The sequence below is a fragment of the Porites lutea genome, chromosome 13 (assembly GCF_958299795.1).
Source record: "Porites lutea chromosome 13, jaPorLute2.1, whole genome shotgun sequence".
In the NCBI taxonomy this organism is placed as follows: domain Eukaryota; kingdom Metazoa; phylum Cnidaria; class Anthozoa; order Scleractinia; family Poritidae; genus Porites; species Porites lutea.
In genome coordinates, this window is record NC_133213.1 from 4,142,877 (window position 1) to 4,157,399 (window position 14,523).

The following is a 14,523-nucleotide window of genomic DNA, read 5'->3' on the forward strand; positions in this document are numbered from 1 at the left end:
CTGCCGGTCCCAAAGGTGTCTGTCTTAGAGAGAGTTGACTGTACTTACTTTGTGCCGCAAACGGGTGGACTTTCGAGTGGCTCGGATGACCACGTAAAATGGCGGTCCCGTCTCCAGTAGGAGACGTAAAAATAGTGCCCCCAATTACTACTTTCGTGCTAAATACATTGACACTCAAATAAAGTGCATTATTTTAGGGGCTCTCATTTAAGTAAGATTCAAGCATTTACGGATCTTAGATGTCACAGTTCAGATGCATAACATGCAAAGGCACGAGAATGTTCACCACTAACTACAATTATATCTAATAGCATAATCTCATAATGTATCTACAAGTAGCATTAAAATGTTGTAAACTGTTAGGATCCCTTATAAGTTATTTAAAACAATACCTGCAAAAGCCACAATCTTAATGAGCTCTCCATCCTTGACATCATGTTTGATAATACGGACTTGTTCATGGGTCAGCTGGAGCTTGTCTGTACCAGACCTACATGTTAGAAACATTGAAAACTGTAGTTGTAAATTTGCCACCGTCCGAAGTTTCAAGAGAGGTGGAGATGGGGAGGGGAATGGTTGCTTCTAGCTTGCGTAGGTTCGTCTAGAAAGCCGGAACAAGAGCAAAAAAAAATGAATGGCAGGGGAGGGGGAGGGGAAAGAAGGAACCTCTTCTGCCCTCCCCCTCCAACCTTTTTTTTGCTTCCGCTCTAACTTTCGTGCAATAACTCGATTTGAAACGCTTGCTACGCAGGCTAAGTTGCTTCAAGTTCAAATCACCATACACTGTAAGCATTCTTTCACTATTGTTTGAAGTTAGTGTAGTGAACCAGAAGCACAGTCGACTCTCTCTTAACAGACACCTCTATAAGACGGACACCTCCCTAAAACGGACACCTAGAGTTGGTCCCTGACTTTCTTTACTCCCTTTATTTGACTCTTTATAAGACGGAAATCTCTCTAAGATGGACACGTACTGCCGGTCCCAAAGCTGTCCGTCTTAGAGGGAGTTGACTGTATCACAAAAGGGGGTGTTTCTTGGTGACGGCACGTGGAAACCATTGTTGGTTCGCTTTTGTGTTGTGGTGAGGATATTTTTCTGCGTCTTTTAAATCTATTGTATTACCCGAGGATTATTGATTATACATTATAAGTGTGGGTTTGTCCATGATTTCAGTTAAGCCTGCAAGTAACCACCTTCTTCTCATGCTCATGACAATTACTGTGCTTTTCACAAACATGCGAATTCTGAAGTTCAAAAGCCAATTGACGATTGCATTTTTCGCTGCCGTCAATCATCTTAACCAACCTCTTAGGAAACAAAACTTTACTTTAACGGGTTCAAAAGGTCAAGGTTTGTGATCTGTGATTGGTGGATTTCGATCCGTTTTGTGTGTCTCTGTGTTTCAAGGTTCGTTGCTTGTGATCGTAATTATGATTGATGGCAGCAAAAAATGCAGCTGTGAAGGTGGCTTTTGAACTTTAGCATTTGCAAGTTTGTGAAAAGCGCAGTAAAGCTTTGCATACCTATATCTCATTATAGATTGCTGGCCAGTAAAATTTTGATCAAAAACAGAGTTGATAGACGCACAAGTGGCTTCAAAAGCATTCTCGTAAAGATAGAGACTGTAGAAGACTCTGTAATGAAGCCTGTTTGAAAAAAGAAACAAACAAAAATAACAAAATCATGCCAACACCTTGTGTGAATATAAAAAAGGAATTTTGAGGCCACTTCAAGCAGTTGCTGGCGGTACAAAATGTTGCTTTATGAGGTAAATTTTACCGATTACTGCCTGGTAAGGAGAACACTGCCTGAATACCATATATTTTCCTGAGGATTAGTTGAGAGAATTTGAAAAAAAAAAAAGATCTGTGCATCTTCCTTTGATAATCATTAAATACCCATAACCTTTCCTCTTCATGATGTCTGTATATTGTTAGGAGAAAATTGATGTTGGTCACTCTTGGGGTGTAAAGGGTTGAAGAGTTACCTACCCACTTCCAATCCTGTGCTGTGATTCCAGGTAATAAAATACTGAAGCCAAGCAGTAAAAGCACTCTAGAATGTCCTGCACGAGACAGGAAGTGGACTTTGTCATGCATCTAAAGATTCCCTGTACATCATAAACTGTCTGACATACCAGCGTCAAAAGAGCAACAACAGACCAGGGACTAGGATTCTTTAAAGGAAAAAATAATACAAAAATACAAAAAATACTATTTTTCAGTATGAAAATAGCAGAAATTTTGTGATGCCACCAATGGTATCCCTGTGAAATGATGTCTGAGAAGCACAGAAATTACATACTGATGATGTGTAACTACCGTGGTCCGGGTAGTGCTTCTAACAGGCCAATTTCGAGTTCCAAAAACCCTCACTTTCAAAATAAGGCCAAGAGCACAACCTTCCTTGTGAAAATGAGTTTTATTCACATGAGATTGAAAAACCATTTCCATATCAAAGGCTGAGCACTTAACCTCATTTTGATAAAGAGCCCCGGGGGGAGCTCGGAAATGGCCTATTGGTTGAAACAAATTTTCAACAAACAGAAGCACCTATACCCAGATCAGGGTAGTAACATTATTTTCTTTAGCATACAATTTCTGCATTCATTTCTCAGATGTCATTTCATGGGGAAACCATTGGTAGCATTGGGAAGTATCCGCTAATAACAGGCTAACAAAACAAATGCTGACCTTAGAATGATAAAAAAGTCATCAACTTTTTTCTTTCAATTTTGATTTTGTTTATATTACCTGTATGAGTACGATGCAATAATCAACATTGTATAAATTAACCAAAATTATGAAGTGTGAACGGAAAAAATTGGACTGAAGGCAGTCGGTCCACCAAAAATCAGTAAGTTTAAGGCTTGGAGGCAAAATAAAGTGGCTACAACAGCTGAAAGCACAGACATGTACGAACAGCATCTCACCTTGTTTGACTTCTCTGTAATTGTTTCCAAGAATGTTTCGATCAGTGGGAACTTGTTGTGTGTTTTCAAATTGTCTAAGAGTGATGGATGTCCTTTTCTTTTAAAATCCTTCATGAAGCTGAAATACAAAAGACAGGGCATACAGTCATGTACAATGAATGTAGGGCTGTATACAGTAGGTGCCAACTGACTACTGGGTAGTTTAATAGTGGAGTACCATGGGTAATAAAATTTGGTTGATACATGTATCATTCTAATACATGACACAATCGTCCGTCTGCCTGTCCATCCATCTGTCTGTCCATATGTCCACCCCTTCATGTTGGCAGATCTGAAATGTCACACCTAATAGCTTGGAGTTAAAGGCATATACAGCAGGGGTTTCATTAAGGTTTTGAACAGGAGGGCAAGTGGGTTTGACACCTTGGGCAAAGAAATTGGCAAGGCTTGGAGGGCCTTGCCCCCCTAGGGGGGCCAGGGGCATGCTCCCCTGGAAAATTTTGAAATTCTACAGTTGTATATTTGTAAAGATGTGGTTTCCTAGATTTTGAACCTGCAGACAATGTCTTTCAACTACCAAAAAAAGATAACTTTTCTACACAATTTAATCATGATTTGATACCAATATCTACCACACAAACTGGTTCTTGTTGAGAGATTTCAGATGGTCTTTTATGGAGGACAGTGCTTTTTGCAATACATTATGGGGCGATTCTTGTTTTTAACACACAACAAAGGCGTGTGATAAAGTGGAAATTTGATGGTAAAGTACGTTTTATGTTCAAGGAGACTCATCAAGAAAAGGGCATGATTGTTACTTAAAACTGTCTATGATTGTTCCTTGTATTAATAAAGGTCCTTTGAGATGTTAAGCAGCCAGGAAAAGTCACGTTTGCAGCTGGTCATTTTGCCTGGTGCCAGGCTCTAAATGAAACCACTGTCTACAATCTGTGTTTAACTCAATATTGGACATTCATGTTATAGTCAATAGCCATCAAAATAGGGTATCCATTGATTTTTGTCACATGACTGTATTGCTGACTCAGGTGCACAACTCATTGAGGTCGCATGTTTTTAAAAGTTTTCTGCTGACAAGTTATTGATTTTAAATTGATCAGAGGCTCAGGCCCATTATTTTTCAGGAGAAATTCAGTTTGCTTCTTGCTAATGGCGAAACTTTAATTATTTTTTCAGAAAGACATTTCTTAAAAGATCCCAAGAGAGCTTCACTTTTGGCCTTGGCTAAATCTATATATTAGTCTTTGGTTTATATACACAAGGCTGCATGTGCTCTAACGAAAATTGAAAGGAGCCCAGTGCTCTGAACCTGTAAAATCTAGGGTGCCCAGCATATGGTTTGTGAGAAAAATCTGAGATTTTCTAGTCGCCCAAGAGCAAAAGTTAGGCGCCAGGGGCCACCTCTGCTAGACCACAGCCCTGATACATTTGTATTCTAAAGAGCTCAAAGCTATGTTATACATGGTATGTGAAATTATGCAGTATTTTGAAGCCAATACATAAGTCAGAGTGTCTGTTTAAATTGCAAAAATAAAATCAAAGCTATAATTCCATCAATCCCATAAAACCTGTCACTGGCACTCTTATTCTATACACTTGCATGGAGAAAGGTACAGTAGAGCCAAGTTTCTTACATATGGAAACAAAAGGCATTGTACAATTATACAAAGCCAAAATTAAAAGCGTTAACTGCTCAGCCACCACGCCCTAGCTTAAATGATATCACTTTGCTAATATGGTTTATACCCAAATTCTGACATATCCGAAAAGGTGCAGTTACTCTACACTGTTACATAACTTACTGGTCTCATCCTTGCAGAGTGCATATTTTTTCAATATCTGATCTTGAAATTCCTTGTCTACTATACCTTGAAAGATTAACAGGGAATGAATCCAACTCTAAAAGGCCCTTCTGATCCAATAACTTAATCATTTCATCCTCTGTTTGAACATCCCTGCTCTTTAAGCGAAAGTACCTCTTCTTCCAAGGAATAAACTGAAAGAGAAAAAGTATATATATATATAAATAAACAAATATGGAAAAATCCTCTTGATAGTATCGTCTGACTGCATATTATGAATACAAGCTGGGTTCTTTTTATCTCCTGGATACCTTGATTCCACAAGATTAAATGATGACTGGCCTACTAATACCACTGAAGTTCCAGTAATTACATACATATGAATTTTAATATTATTAATTAAGGCAATCACAAGATTTCTAGTACCAGTTTTAAAGCTGATAAGGGGGGTAGAGATGGGGGAATGGGGGTTGGGGCGTTGAGAAAATGTCGAAAGGGTGATACTGCAGCTGTTACAAGCCCCGCCACTTGAGGAAACGTACATGTAACATTAAACAAACAAACCAAGTTAACAATGAATCAATGGAACCTTGCCCTTGAGTCATGACACATAAGGGTCCATTGAAAGTAGTGGCTTTGGAGAGCTACAGTAATACTTAGGGCCTGTTTACATGAAGGAGGGGAACCCTAGATAGGTGAGGTAACATGTGTTGCATCACCCCACCTATCATGTAAACATGATCAAATTAAAATGAGAGATTATATGGACAGGCGGGTTACCACACCTACCTGGGGTCCCCACCTCCACGTAAACAGGCCCTAAGGGAAGGCCCCAATGAACTTAATTAAAGCTGATAGATTAACCAGTATTCTAGCATTCTATCGCAAGTACAATTCACTTTAAGATAGTTTTTATCAAGTACTCAATTATGTTAAAGCTGGCTTTTCTGTAATGTTTAAAACAATTGACAAGACTTAAATTAACGCAAATTTTTGAAATTTGTGTTAATTTTCTTTCAATAAAGACACTAAGCAATTCTTATTAATCTTGCCAAAAGTTTCACAATTTTGCTCTATTTTGGGCAAGATGCACAAAAAGGCAACTTTTCAGGCAACAGAAAAATAAAATAATCGTGAGACCAGTTTACAGAAAACCTTTTGCTTGGTGTATGAATGCCTTCAACTGTATGTAAGCTTTCTATTACCGAGTCTCTTGATATAATGTTATTCCACTGTCGGCAGACCAGGACACAGTTCAGCATTAAATCAACAATGGGCAACTGGCAAAAGATATTTTCCATAATTTCAACAGGCAATTGAGAAAACTCAGTCCCACAATAGTTGAAATCTTCAGATTCATCATCAGATTCAGCGATGTCACCTCCAACAAGACCATAATTTGTGGAACTTGCTGAAGACTGCTTTTTGTTTTGTCTTGAACTCTTACATGTGGTTGAGACTGATGATAAGGAAGGTGAAGAAGATGAAGAACTACCTCTTGCACTCAACCAATCACTAGAGCTGGATGTTGGTGAATCAGCACTACATGATGTGCTTTCCAGTTTGACTGGTCCTCGACTATTTGCAGCCTTTCGAGTATAGCAAGCAATTTCCTCTACTTCACAATTCCTTTCTTCACTTTGAACAGCTTTCTTCCTACGAATCACACTTACTATAGAACAGTCACTATCACTTGAATTCTCTCCATTCTCACTGTCTAGTAAAATAACTGGAATTGTACACTGTTTCTGGACCTTTCGATTTTTTGCATTTGTTGTTTTTCGTTCGCGATTTCGCCTGACCTTTCCTGTAACCTTACTTGAGGACTCTGACGTGGATGACGTCGAACTCGCAGATGATGAAGACGACATTGCTATTATTGAAACATGTGTTGTGCCATAAACAGGCGTTGTTCTTTCGCCTGAAGAGAACGCCAAATCCTCTCTGTAGCTGTTGTCAGCTGCAGACGTTTCAGAAGTTGTCGAGTTCCAAGAAATTGGCGAATTCAAACTCTTAGAATGAAACGACAAAAACTGTTCCTTTTTGACGCTTGAACAGCACTTAGTTGCTTGCTCATACAATCTTGCCGCTGTGATAAAACCCGAATTTCCAAGAGGGAACGTAATTTGATCCCTGCAACTAGCAGTTCCCAAGTTTTCTTTCGGCCCTGTTCCTTCACGTGAATGGGGATTCCGTTCAAATTTGGGTTCTTTCGCAGGCCTTACAACAAAATTCACGTCTTCTTTAGAGATGCCACTCCTTGGAGTAAAGAAGTGGGAAATATTTTTTTGATGTGGAGGTAAAATACTCTTGCGTCGCTTTTTTCGGGGAGAGAAATTTTGAGCCATGAAGATTTAACGGAAAGGCCATCCGTTGGCCGCCATGACAGTCTCATGAAAAGAGCTCGTTCCAGACTTCCCGGTAAGCTCTAAATCGAGCGGGGAGGGGGGGAAGGAAGGAACCATTTAAAATGAAGGTCATCGAACAACAATATTTTTCAATACTTAAACAGAACTAGACATATTACCGTGTTTAACTGTTAAATGAGTAAACCACTTCGCAGTCTAGAAACACCGTTTTCTTTTCTTTTCTTTTTTTTCTTCCTCTCGGTTTTTTATTATTATTTATGTACAGACATCCACCCGGAAGGGCACTTTGGTAGCCAAAATGGCGGAAGAAGAAGACGAAATTTCGAGCGGGAATAATTATGAGGATTTTCTCGAATACCCTACCCCTCTACGCCTCGTACAGCGCAACAGACGCGAAGAGTTTATCAGAATGGTTGAATCTAGCACAGATCGTAAAGCAATTTTGAACTGCGTTCATTTGAAATCCGGTGACACACCGCTCATCGTCGCATCGCGCCATGGACACATTGACTTGCTAAAGTTCTTGATTTCTTGTGGAGTTGATATTGAGCAGCGCAGCAAAGACTTGAAAAGAGCTTTGCATGAAGCAGCTGCTGGGTCACACCTAGAGTGCACCAAGCTTCTCATTTCTAATAACGCGGAGGTTGATTGTTTGAAAAGAGCAGACTGGTAATGACATGTACATGGCCATATGCTATTAATCAATTCAATTACTATTATTATTCATTCAAAATATTTCCCCGATTCTGATTGGCTAAAAGCACACGCATAATTCACCATAACCAGCTTCTGATGACAAAATTTGGAAGAGTTTTGCTATTAATCAACTGATGACGTCAAAAGAGCAGCTTCTTTGGAGGTTAATGCACTGTTAACCAAGAAGACCCTGGGACGAGGTTGAGTTGTTTTGGTTGTAAAAACAAAAATGGAGGATATTTCAGTCATTTCAAGAGTAAGAATTAGTAAGAAATAATAGCTAAAAACATGGCAAGAACAGCAAGAAGACAACTCGATTTTAGGGCGTTATCTGCTAATTGGAGAATATTTGCGGAGCTGAACAACCCTAAACATGCACCATCAAAGATGAACTTAACATTGATGGAGTTAAGCATGTTTCAGCTATGTTTTTAAACTAGGAATTATTTTAAATGAATCATAAAACAATTATTAAATTCGGCTTTCCTATCATCTGAAGAATTATGGAGATCTCGGAGGATATTATCTGTCGAGGCCGATAACACCCTCCTCGATCTCCATAATTCATCAAAAGATACTTGGCCTCATTCATTAATTGTTCAATAACCGCACTATTGTTATAGAACTGTTATTATCAGTTTTAGCCCCCACTCCCTCTCAGAACAAAAGTAGATGTTTCTAAGAGATCAGGTACCAATAACACTGACCCCTCTCCTCTCCTGCCAGGATTTCCTTTGCCTTCAATTGGGGGTGGGAGGAGGGTGTGGGGATTAGATGGAATGGTTGCCAGACATTGCCTATCTTTGCCTGGGTTCAGAGGCGTGAGTTTTTGAAAAGCTAAGGGAAGAGAGAGGTAGGCTGTTATTTTTGTGCTCAGTTTTCTTGCTGCCAAAGCTTCTGTATTTGGACCCAGATTTAGAGCTTAATGCTTTTGCATTCCTAATAATAGCCCCTTAAGTGGTAGTGACATGAATGAATTAATTTTTTCTACATTTCATTTTACTTTATTTTTATTATTTTACTCATCTGTCAGTATAGGACCCCACTAATGTTGTCTTGTGCAAAAAGCAATCTTGATGTCATCAGAGTGTTGGTCCAGAATGGTGCAAATCTGAGACTTAGAAACAAAGATGGCTGGAACTGTTTTCATATAGCTGCAAGGGAGGGGCAAACAAATATCTTGAATTATCTGCTTGACAGTTGCACAGACATATGGAATAGCTGTAGCAAGAATGGACGGACACCACTTCATACAGCAGGTGGTTAAAGTCTGAAGCACTGATATAAATATAAGATACTAATTCTCCTTACTGGCATCTGCATTATTTCTTGTTGCAATAGTTCAGACGGAGACACTATTGATTGATTATTGAAGTCTAATCACAAAGTGCACCTGGTAATTTTCTCAAGAGTTATAATTACAGATCCCCTCCCCTCCCCTCAGAAAAAAAATTGGAGAGGCAGCCCCTTCTCCAATTTTTTTCTTCTAAGGGGAGTGGGGGGGGGGGGGGTCTGTGCAGCACAGACTAGACAGTGTTCATTTGATCATGTGCTGTTTATCGGGGTGTAGTGATTGAGTTTTATCCACGATTTTAAATTTTCTTTGGTAATGCAGAGCCCATGAAAAATTGAACCCCAAAGTAATGATGATAATAAAAAACTCATGGCTTAGAATAACCTACATGTAGACGAGCAAGAGATCCTGTAGAAATCTTTTTCCAGTATTTTAACCCATTCTGTAAAATGTTGAATTTCAGCTCTCCATGGTAAAGCAGATGCTGTTAATCTTTTGCTTTCAAGGTAAAACTGAAGTTCCACGTGTAAAAGTATTTTAGAATTGACTTTTGTTAGTAGCTTATTTTGACCATGCACATGATCATGGAGGACTATCAAACTCCCAAAAACAAGCAGTCATCACTTTATTTGATAAAAAGGGTCAGGAGCTAATTGAAACATTTATGGTAATGTCATCATAGACCAACGACTCTCACCCCTAAAGCTAGAGTTGCCAAGAATGTAACTATTATTTTTATTGGTCCATTGGGATGAGATACACAGTTTGTTTTCTTTGAGTCTTGTTGTAATCTGGTGAGATGAATTTCTGGAAAACATGAAGACTCGTTTTTCAAGAGGCCAGAAGTTAATTGCTTCATCATTAAAGTTCAGTATAAGGTACAAGACTAACTAACTGGTGTTTCTTTTATGTGTTCCTGTCTGTAGATGTGGTTTTACAATGGACTCGCCTGACTGCTGTGGTTCCACACCCTTAATGGATGCACTCCGTACAGGTCATGTACAGATAGCAGAAACTCTCATCAAGACATACAAGGTAGACAATTCTATACAGTGGATTAGTAATAAAACTTCTCTTGAAATGAAATAAATATCCTGCTAAAATCAAATGGGCAATTTCTCTGTTTTATATCAATGTCCAGGTTTATGTTCAAGAATTATATACTAGTGCTTCCATTAACTCTCTCTAAGATGGGTACAATTCAAAGTAGCCAGTCCCATGTGAAAAAAACTAGCCAGTCCCAAGTTTTACTTGGCACTTGGTACTTGAAAACTTTTGTTGCGCCTTTTCTCCCAACCCGACTGACTGCCCCTTGTTCTCCGAGGATGAGGTGCCATTAACCCTTGAAAGTCCTCATATCCACGTACAAGTTCGATGGCGGATCCAGACCTCCAGATAACGGAAGGGGGGGGGGTGGTCATCCAGACCCTGAGATAGGGGAGGGGGCAGTCTCAAAAAAAATTTTTTTTCAGCCCTTTGGGCCTCAGTTTGGTCTAAAAAGCTCCTCGGGGTGTACATTTCCTCAGACCTCAGCTGGTCGACTCATTGCGACTATATAATAAAGAAATCAAATCGCCGCCTTTATGCTCTAAGAAAACTGAAAGCTTGTGGGGTGCAAGATGGGGAGTTGGTGGCTGTGTATTGCTCCCTACTAAGATCTGTTCTAGAGTATGCATCGGTAGTTTTTGCAGATTTACCGCAGTATCTCTGCATGGCTTTAGAAAGAGTGCAAAAGAGAGCCCTACGAATCATCTTTGGTCCTGACTTGAGCTACGAGGACACCCTCGCACGTTCCGGGCTTCTGTCTCTACAGGCCAGACGCCACCTGGCGTGCAAGAAATTTGTGACGGAAACTATGCACGGTAGCCCGCTTTACCGCCTAATATCCAGCAGGGTCATCTCGTCACAAACCTCGTATTCACTGAGGTCAGGACCATCATGCCATGTGTTACCCGGCCGAACTGACCGGTTCTCAGAATTCGTGTCAGTTAAATATTCGCCGTATATCGATTGTGTGTAATAATGTGTATGCGATTTCTACCATGTTACTACTTTATTATATTTATGTTGTTATATTTATATATTTATATGTATAACTGAATGTTTGTAAGTCTTTGCCTGACCCTACCTGTAATTCAGAGAAATCTGCGAATGGTGGAAATAAACAAATATTATTATTATTATTAAAATAAGGGGGGGAGGCCTCCTCTGGATCCACCACTGAAATTCTTTGCATTGAACTCCATACATTTCCTTGAAGAATTATAAAAGATCGAAGCATTTCTCCTCTGGTTACCATTTTATCAATTCCCATAACCTTTCCTCTTGATCATGTACTGATTTTGTTAGGAGAAAATTGATGTTGGTCACTCTTGGGACTCAGTGCAAATCACAGTTTCACACTTGATAAATTTATCTCTCATGTGAAGAATCAACCTTGTTCCCAGGGTTCTCTTCTGCTCACAACTCTTCATCATCATTCTTATCACCCTATGAAAGGTCATCCAAGACAGTATTGGAACTGGATTCCTTGCTGTGTATTTGGGATTTCAGGTACCGGAGTCCAGACTCCTTGTCAGTTGAAATTCTGGATTCTAGTGGTTAGCGGGATTCCGGATTTCTTGAGCTGAATTCTGAATTCCCTCTTCTACTCGGAACTCTTCATCACCTTCCTTATCACCCTACAAAAGGTCATCCAAGACAGTCTTGGAGTTGGATTACTTGCTATGTATTCAGGATTCCAGGCAGGGGCGTAGCCACCCTGTAGACCTGTATGCTCAAGCTTACAAATTTTTGGTTTGATCACTCTACCACTCGTAATGAATAATGCATTGTTGGGGTGAGCTAAAAAGCTTAAGAGCTCATAGTGTTGATAAGGTCAGTGCGTACTAATCAAGCATGCAATTTTCAGGATATTGAATGAAAGTCAGCCAGGCCTACAACTAGTCGAAAGGCTGGCTTCGCCCCTGCCAGATAATGGCTTCGGGATTCCTTGTCAGTTGAATTCTGAATTCCCAAGTCCAGGATTCGGAATTCTGGAAACAAAAATTTCCACATCCGCAATCCAGATTGTTTTACGCGGGTCATATCTTATTTTTTGTTGCTGTTATGTATCTGTTTATTTATATATTTATTTATTTATTCATCTGTTCGTTCATTCGCTAATTTATTTTTATTTTCAGGCATCAGTAAACGCAACAGATCAGCTTGGCAGACAGGCTATTCACCTAGCAGCTCAAGCCGGTTGTATTTCCTCACTAGAATACCTGATTACATACCATGGTGTGGATGTAAACGTGTGTACTGGGAAGTCTCAAATGATTCCTTTACACCTGGCAGCTAAGGTACATGTTTGATGCTGCTTAACATCGCTCACAGTGTAAACTGTTGCAGATTTACAATTTTTAAACTCATTCCCCACCATCTGAACGCGGCACTGTACTAGCTGAACACCTGGAACAGGCTACTGAATATGTTAGAGCGCTGATCTGCAGAATGGTAGATCACGGGTTCAGTCTCTGTGGTTACACAAATACTTAGCATGAGGGTCTCATAATAACTAAGTTCAAATTTCATGTCGAATGTTCACGCCCTTACCTATTTAAATTGGATTCCAATGGCATTGTGTACCCATGGGTTCTTTCTGTAGGTAATGAGTCACAGTTCACGTACAACAAAAGAAACAGTGCAACCAAACAATAAAGGCCCCAGGAAAACTCTATTGTTTGTTTTTTTTTTGTTTCGTTTGTGATGACAGTACCTGCATGAAGATCTTATTTTTACTTTCCTGACAGGAAGGCCATGCACAAACCCTCCAGTATTTACTGGACAAAGGAGCTGTTATTAATAAACAGGACAAGAATGGGAGAACAGGTAAAATAATATTCGACTGTTCCTACCATTTGGATTAAGACTTCACAGCAAAACATTGCTTTGTTGCTGACCGAGACATTGCTTTTTGCCATTATTTTTGTCTCCCAGCTCTTCATCTTAGTTCAGCCGCTGGTCACGAAGTCTGTGTGGACATTCTGTTGCGGGTGCATAACGTCGATAGGGGCATCAAGGACTGCTTTGGAAAGACGGCCAAGGAACTTGCTCTTAAGCCCTCAGTCCGAGACATATTTGATAAGGATAGAACTGTAGCATAATAGCATGAGCACTCACCACTCTAATGTCCAACCAGATGTCGGGCGAAACGATTTAAGTAAAAGTTCAGTGAATGGGTGGACTAGAGAAGCGCGAAGCATCGTGGGAAGGAGGAAGACCACAGGCCTCCCACCTTGGTTTGTGTGTAGTTACCTTGCGATAGAGACGTGGGTACAAGGCAAATTCTCAGAGGAATTTGAAAAAGCCGCTAAGCCATATATGTATACCTTATGAAAAGCGGCGTCATGTGTTTAAAGTTAAATAAAAGCTTCTACTGCCCACACGGAAAGATAAATTAAATGTGAATAACACAAGCTTTAAAATAAAAGGCAGCGTCAAACCACGTTAATGCGGACATTAACGGGGCTCTCGAAAGTGTCCGTATTAAGCGGGTCATGTTATTTAATAAAGGATGAACTTATTATTGTACTGGGCCCAGTTGTTCGAATGCCGGTTAGCACTAACCCGGGGTTAAATTTTAACCCGGCTTTCTTTTTCTTGTTATCAAAAGCACTCTCTCGGATAATTTTCCCTATTCCATTTAGAGTATCCAGTCATCACATCGTAGGCAAAAAAGAATTAAAGTGAATGTGAATTTTAAGCTCTAATATCTGAGTTCAAAGTTCGCACTAACCCTGGGTTATCTTAACCCAGCTTCGAACAACCCGGCCCAGGGGCCCGTTTCTCGAAAGTCCCGGTTACTTTACGGGCCCGAAATCAAAAATTCAAATCGAAATATAAAGAATAAGAGCGCGGGTCTTGGCTAGCAAACTACTCCATTTAGTTTCATTAACTGACAGTTTTATCATGTTAGATGCAAAACTATTGAAACCTCGATCTTTAATGTAAACGGAGACAGCTTACCGGGCCCGTTAATTATCGGGACTTTCGAGAAACAGGCCCCAGAATACTAAATATTAAAGTAACGCAGCGGGGACATTGACTTCGTCGTCAATCAAAACATCTCTGACCTCCACAAAGTCGTCCGAAGTTAATGGACTAAGTCCAAAGAAACACTCAAAGTCGCTAATTTTTACCTTACCTAATAAAAACTCGTTCTCTGCATAACTCGTTTGAAGTATATTTTAGCACACAGCTGAAAATGAAGTACCCTCATTAGCGAGGTTGAATTTCTATGAGAATCTGTTCATCGGGCAAGAAACAAGTGTCCGTTGTCTGCATTAACTGGTGCCCGTGTTAAGCGGGTGAATTAGGAGAAAATTTAAGGCCGGGCTTTCCCCAGGGATAAAGAAAACTGTCCGTAA

General features: G+C 39.9%; 2 protein-coding genes across 2 annotated transcripts in view; one reads left to right on the forward strand and one right to left on the reverse strand.

Moving 5' to 3' along the window:
• Positions 1-7,132, reverse strand: part of LOC140923110 (F-box DNA helicase 1-like) — a 26,359-nt gene extending 19,227 nt beyond the window's left edge. Inside the window, exons 1-6 of the mRNA XM_073373181.1 lie at positions 5,959-7,132; positions 4,820-4,947; positions 2,934-3,051; positions 1,993-2,177; positions 1,525-1,647; positions 393-490 (exon numbers count right to left, since the gene is read on the reverse strand). Coding sequence (XP_073229282.1) covers positions 393-490; positions 1,525-1,647; positions 1,993-2,177; positions 2,934-3,051; positions 4,820-4,947; positions 5,959-7,101 — 1,795 coding nt within the window. The 5' untranslated portion in view covers positions 7,102-7,132. The remainder of the gene's footprint in view (positions 1-392; positions 491-1,524; positions 1,648-1,992; positions 2,178-2,933; positions 3,052-4,819; positions 4,948-5,958) is intronic.
• Positions 7,133-7,420: 288 nt separating this feature from the next.
• On the forward strand, positions 7,421-13,926 carry LOC140922928 (ankyrin repeat domain-containing protein 16-like). Its single transcript, XM_073372977.1, has 7 exons — positions 7,421-7,791; positions 8,857-9,077; positions 9,576-9,618; positions 10,039-10,147; positions 12,295-12,456; positions 12,907-12,985; positions 13,094-13,926. Exons 1-7 carry the CDS (start codon positions 7,421-7,423, stop codon positions 13,258-13,260), a joined length of 1,152 nt encoding a protein of 383 aa, XP_073229078.1. The 3' UTR covers positions 13,261-13,926.
• Positions 13,927-14,523: the final 597 nt, after the last annotated feature.

Bases quoted from the DNA above. Each gene is read 5' to 3' on its own strand.
- LOC140922928 (XM_073372977.1), top strand. From the start codon at position 7,421: ATGGCGGAAGAAGAAGACGAAATTTCGAGCGGGAATAATTATGAGGAT. The intron at 7,792-8,856 runs GTAATGACATGT...CTGTCAGTATAG, and splicing joins TGTTTGAAAAGAGCAGACTG to GACCCCACTAATGTTGTCTT. The intron at 10,148-12,294 runs GTAGACAATTCT...TTTTATTTTCAG, and splicing joins CTCTCATCAAGACATACAAG to GCATCAGTAAACGCAACAGA.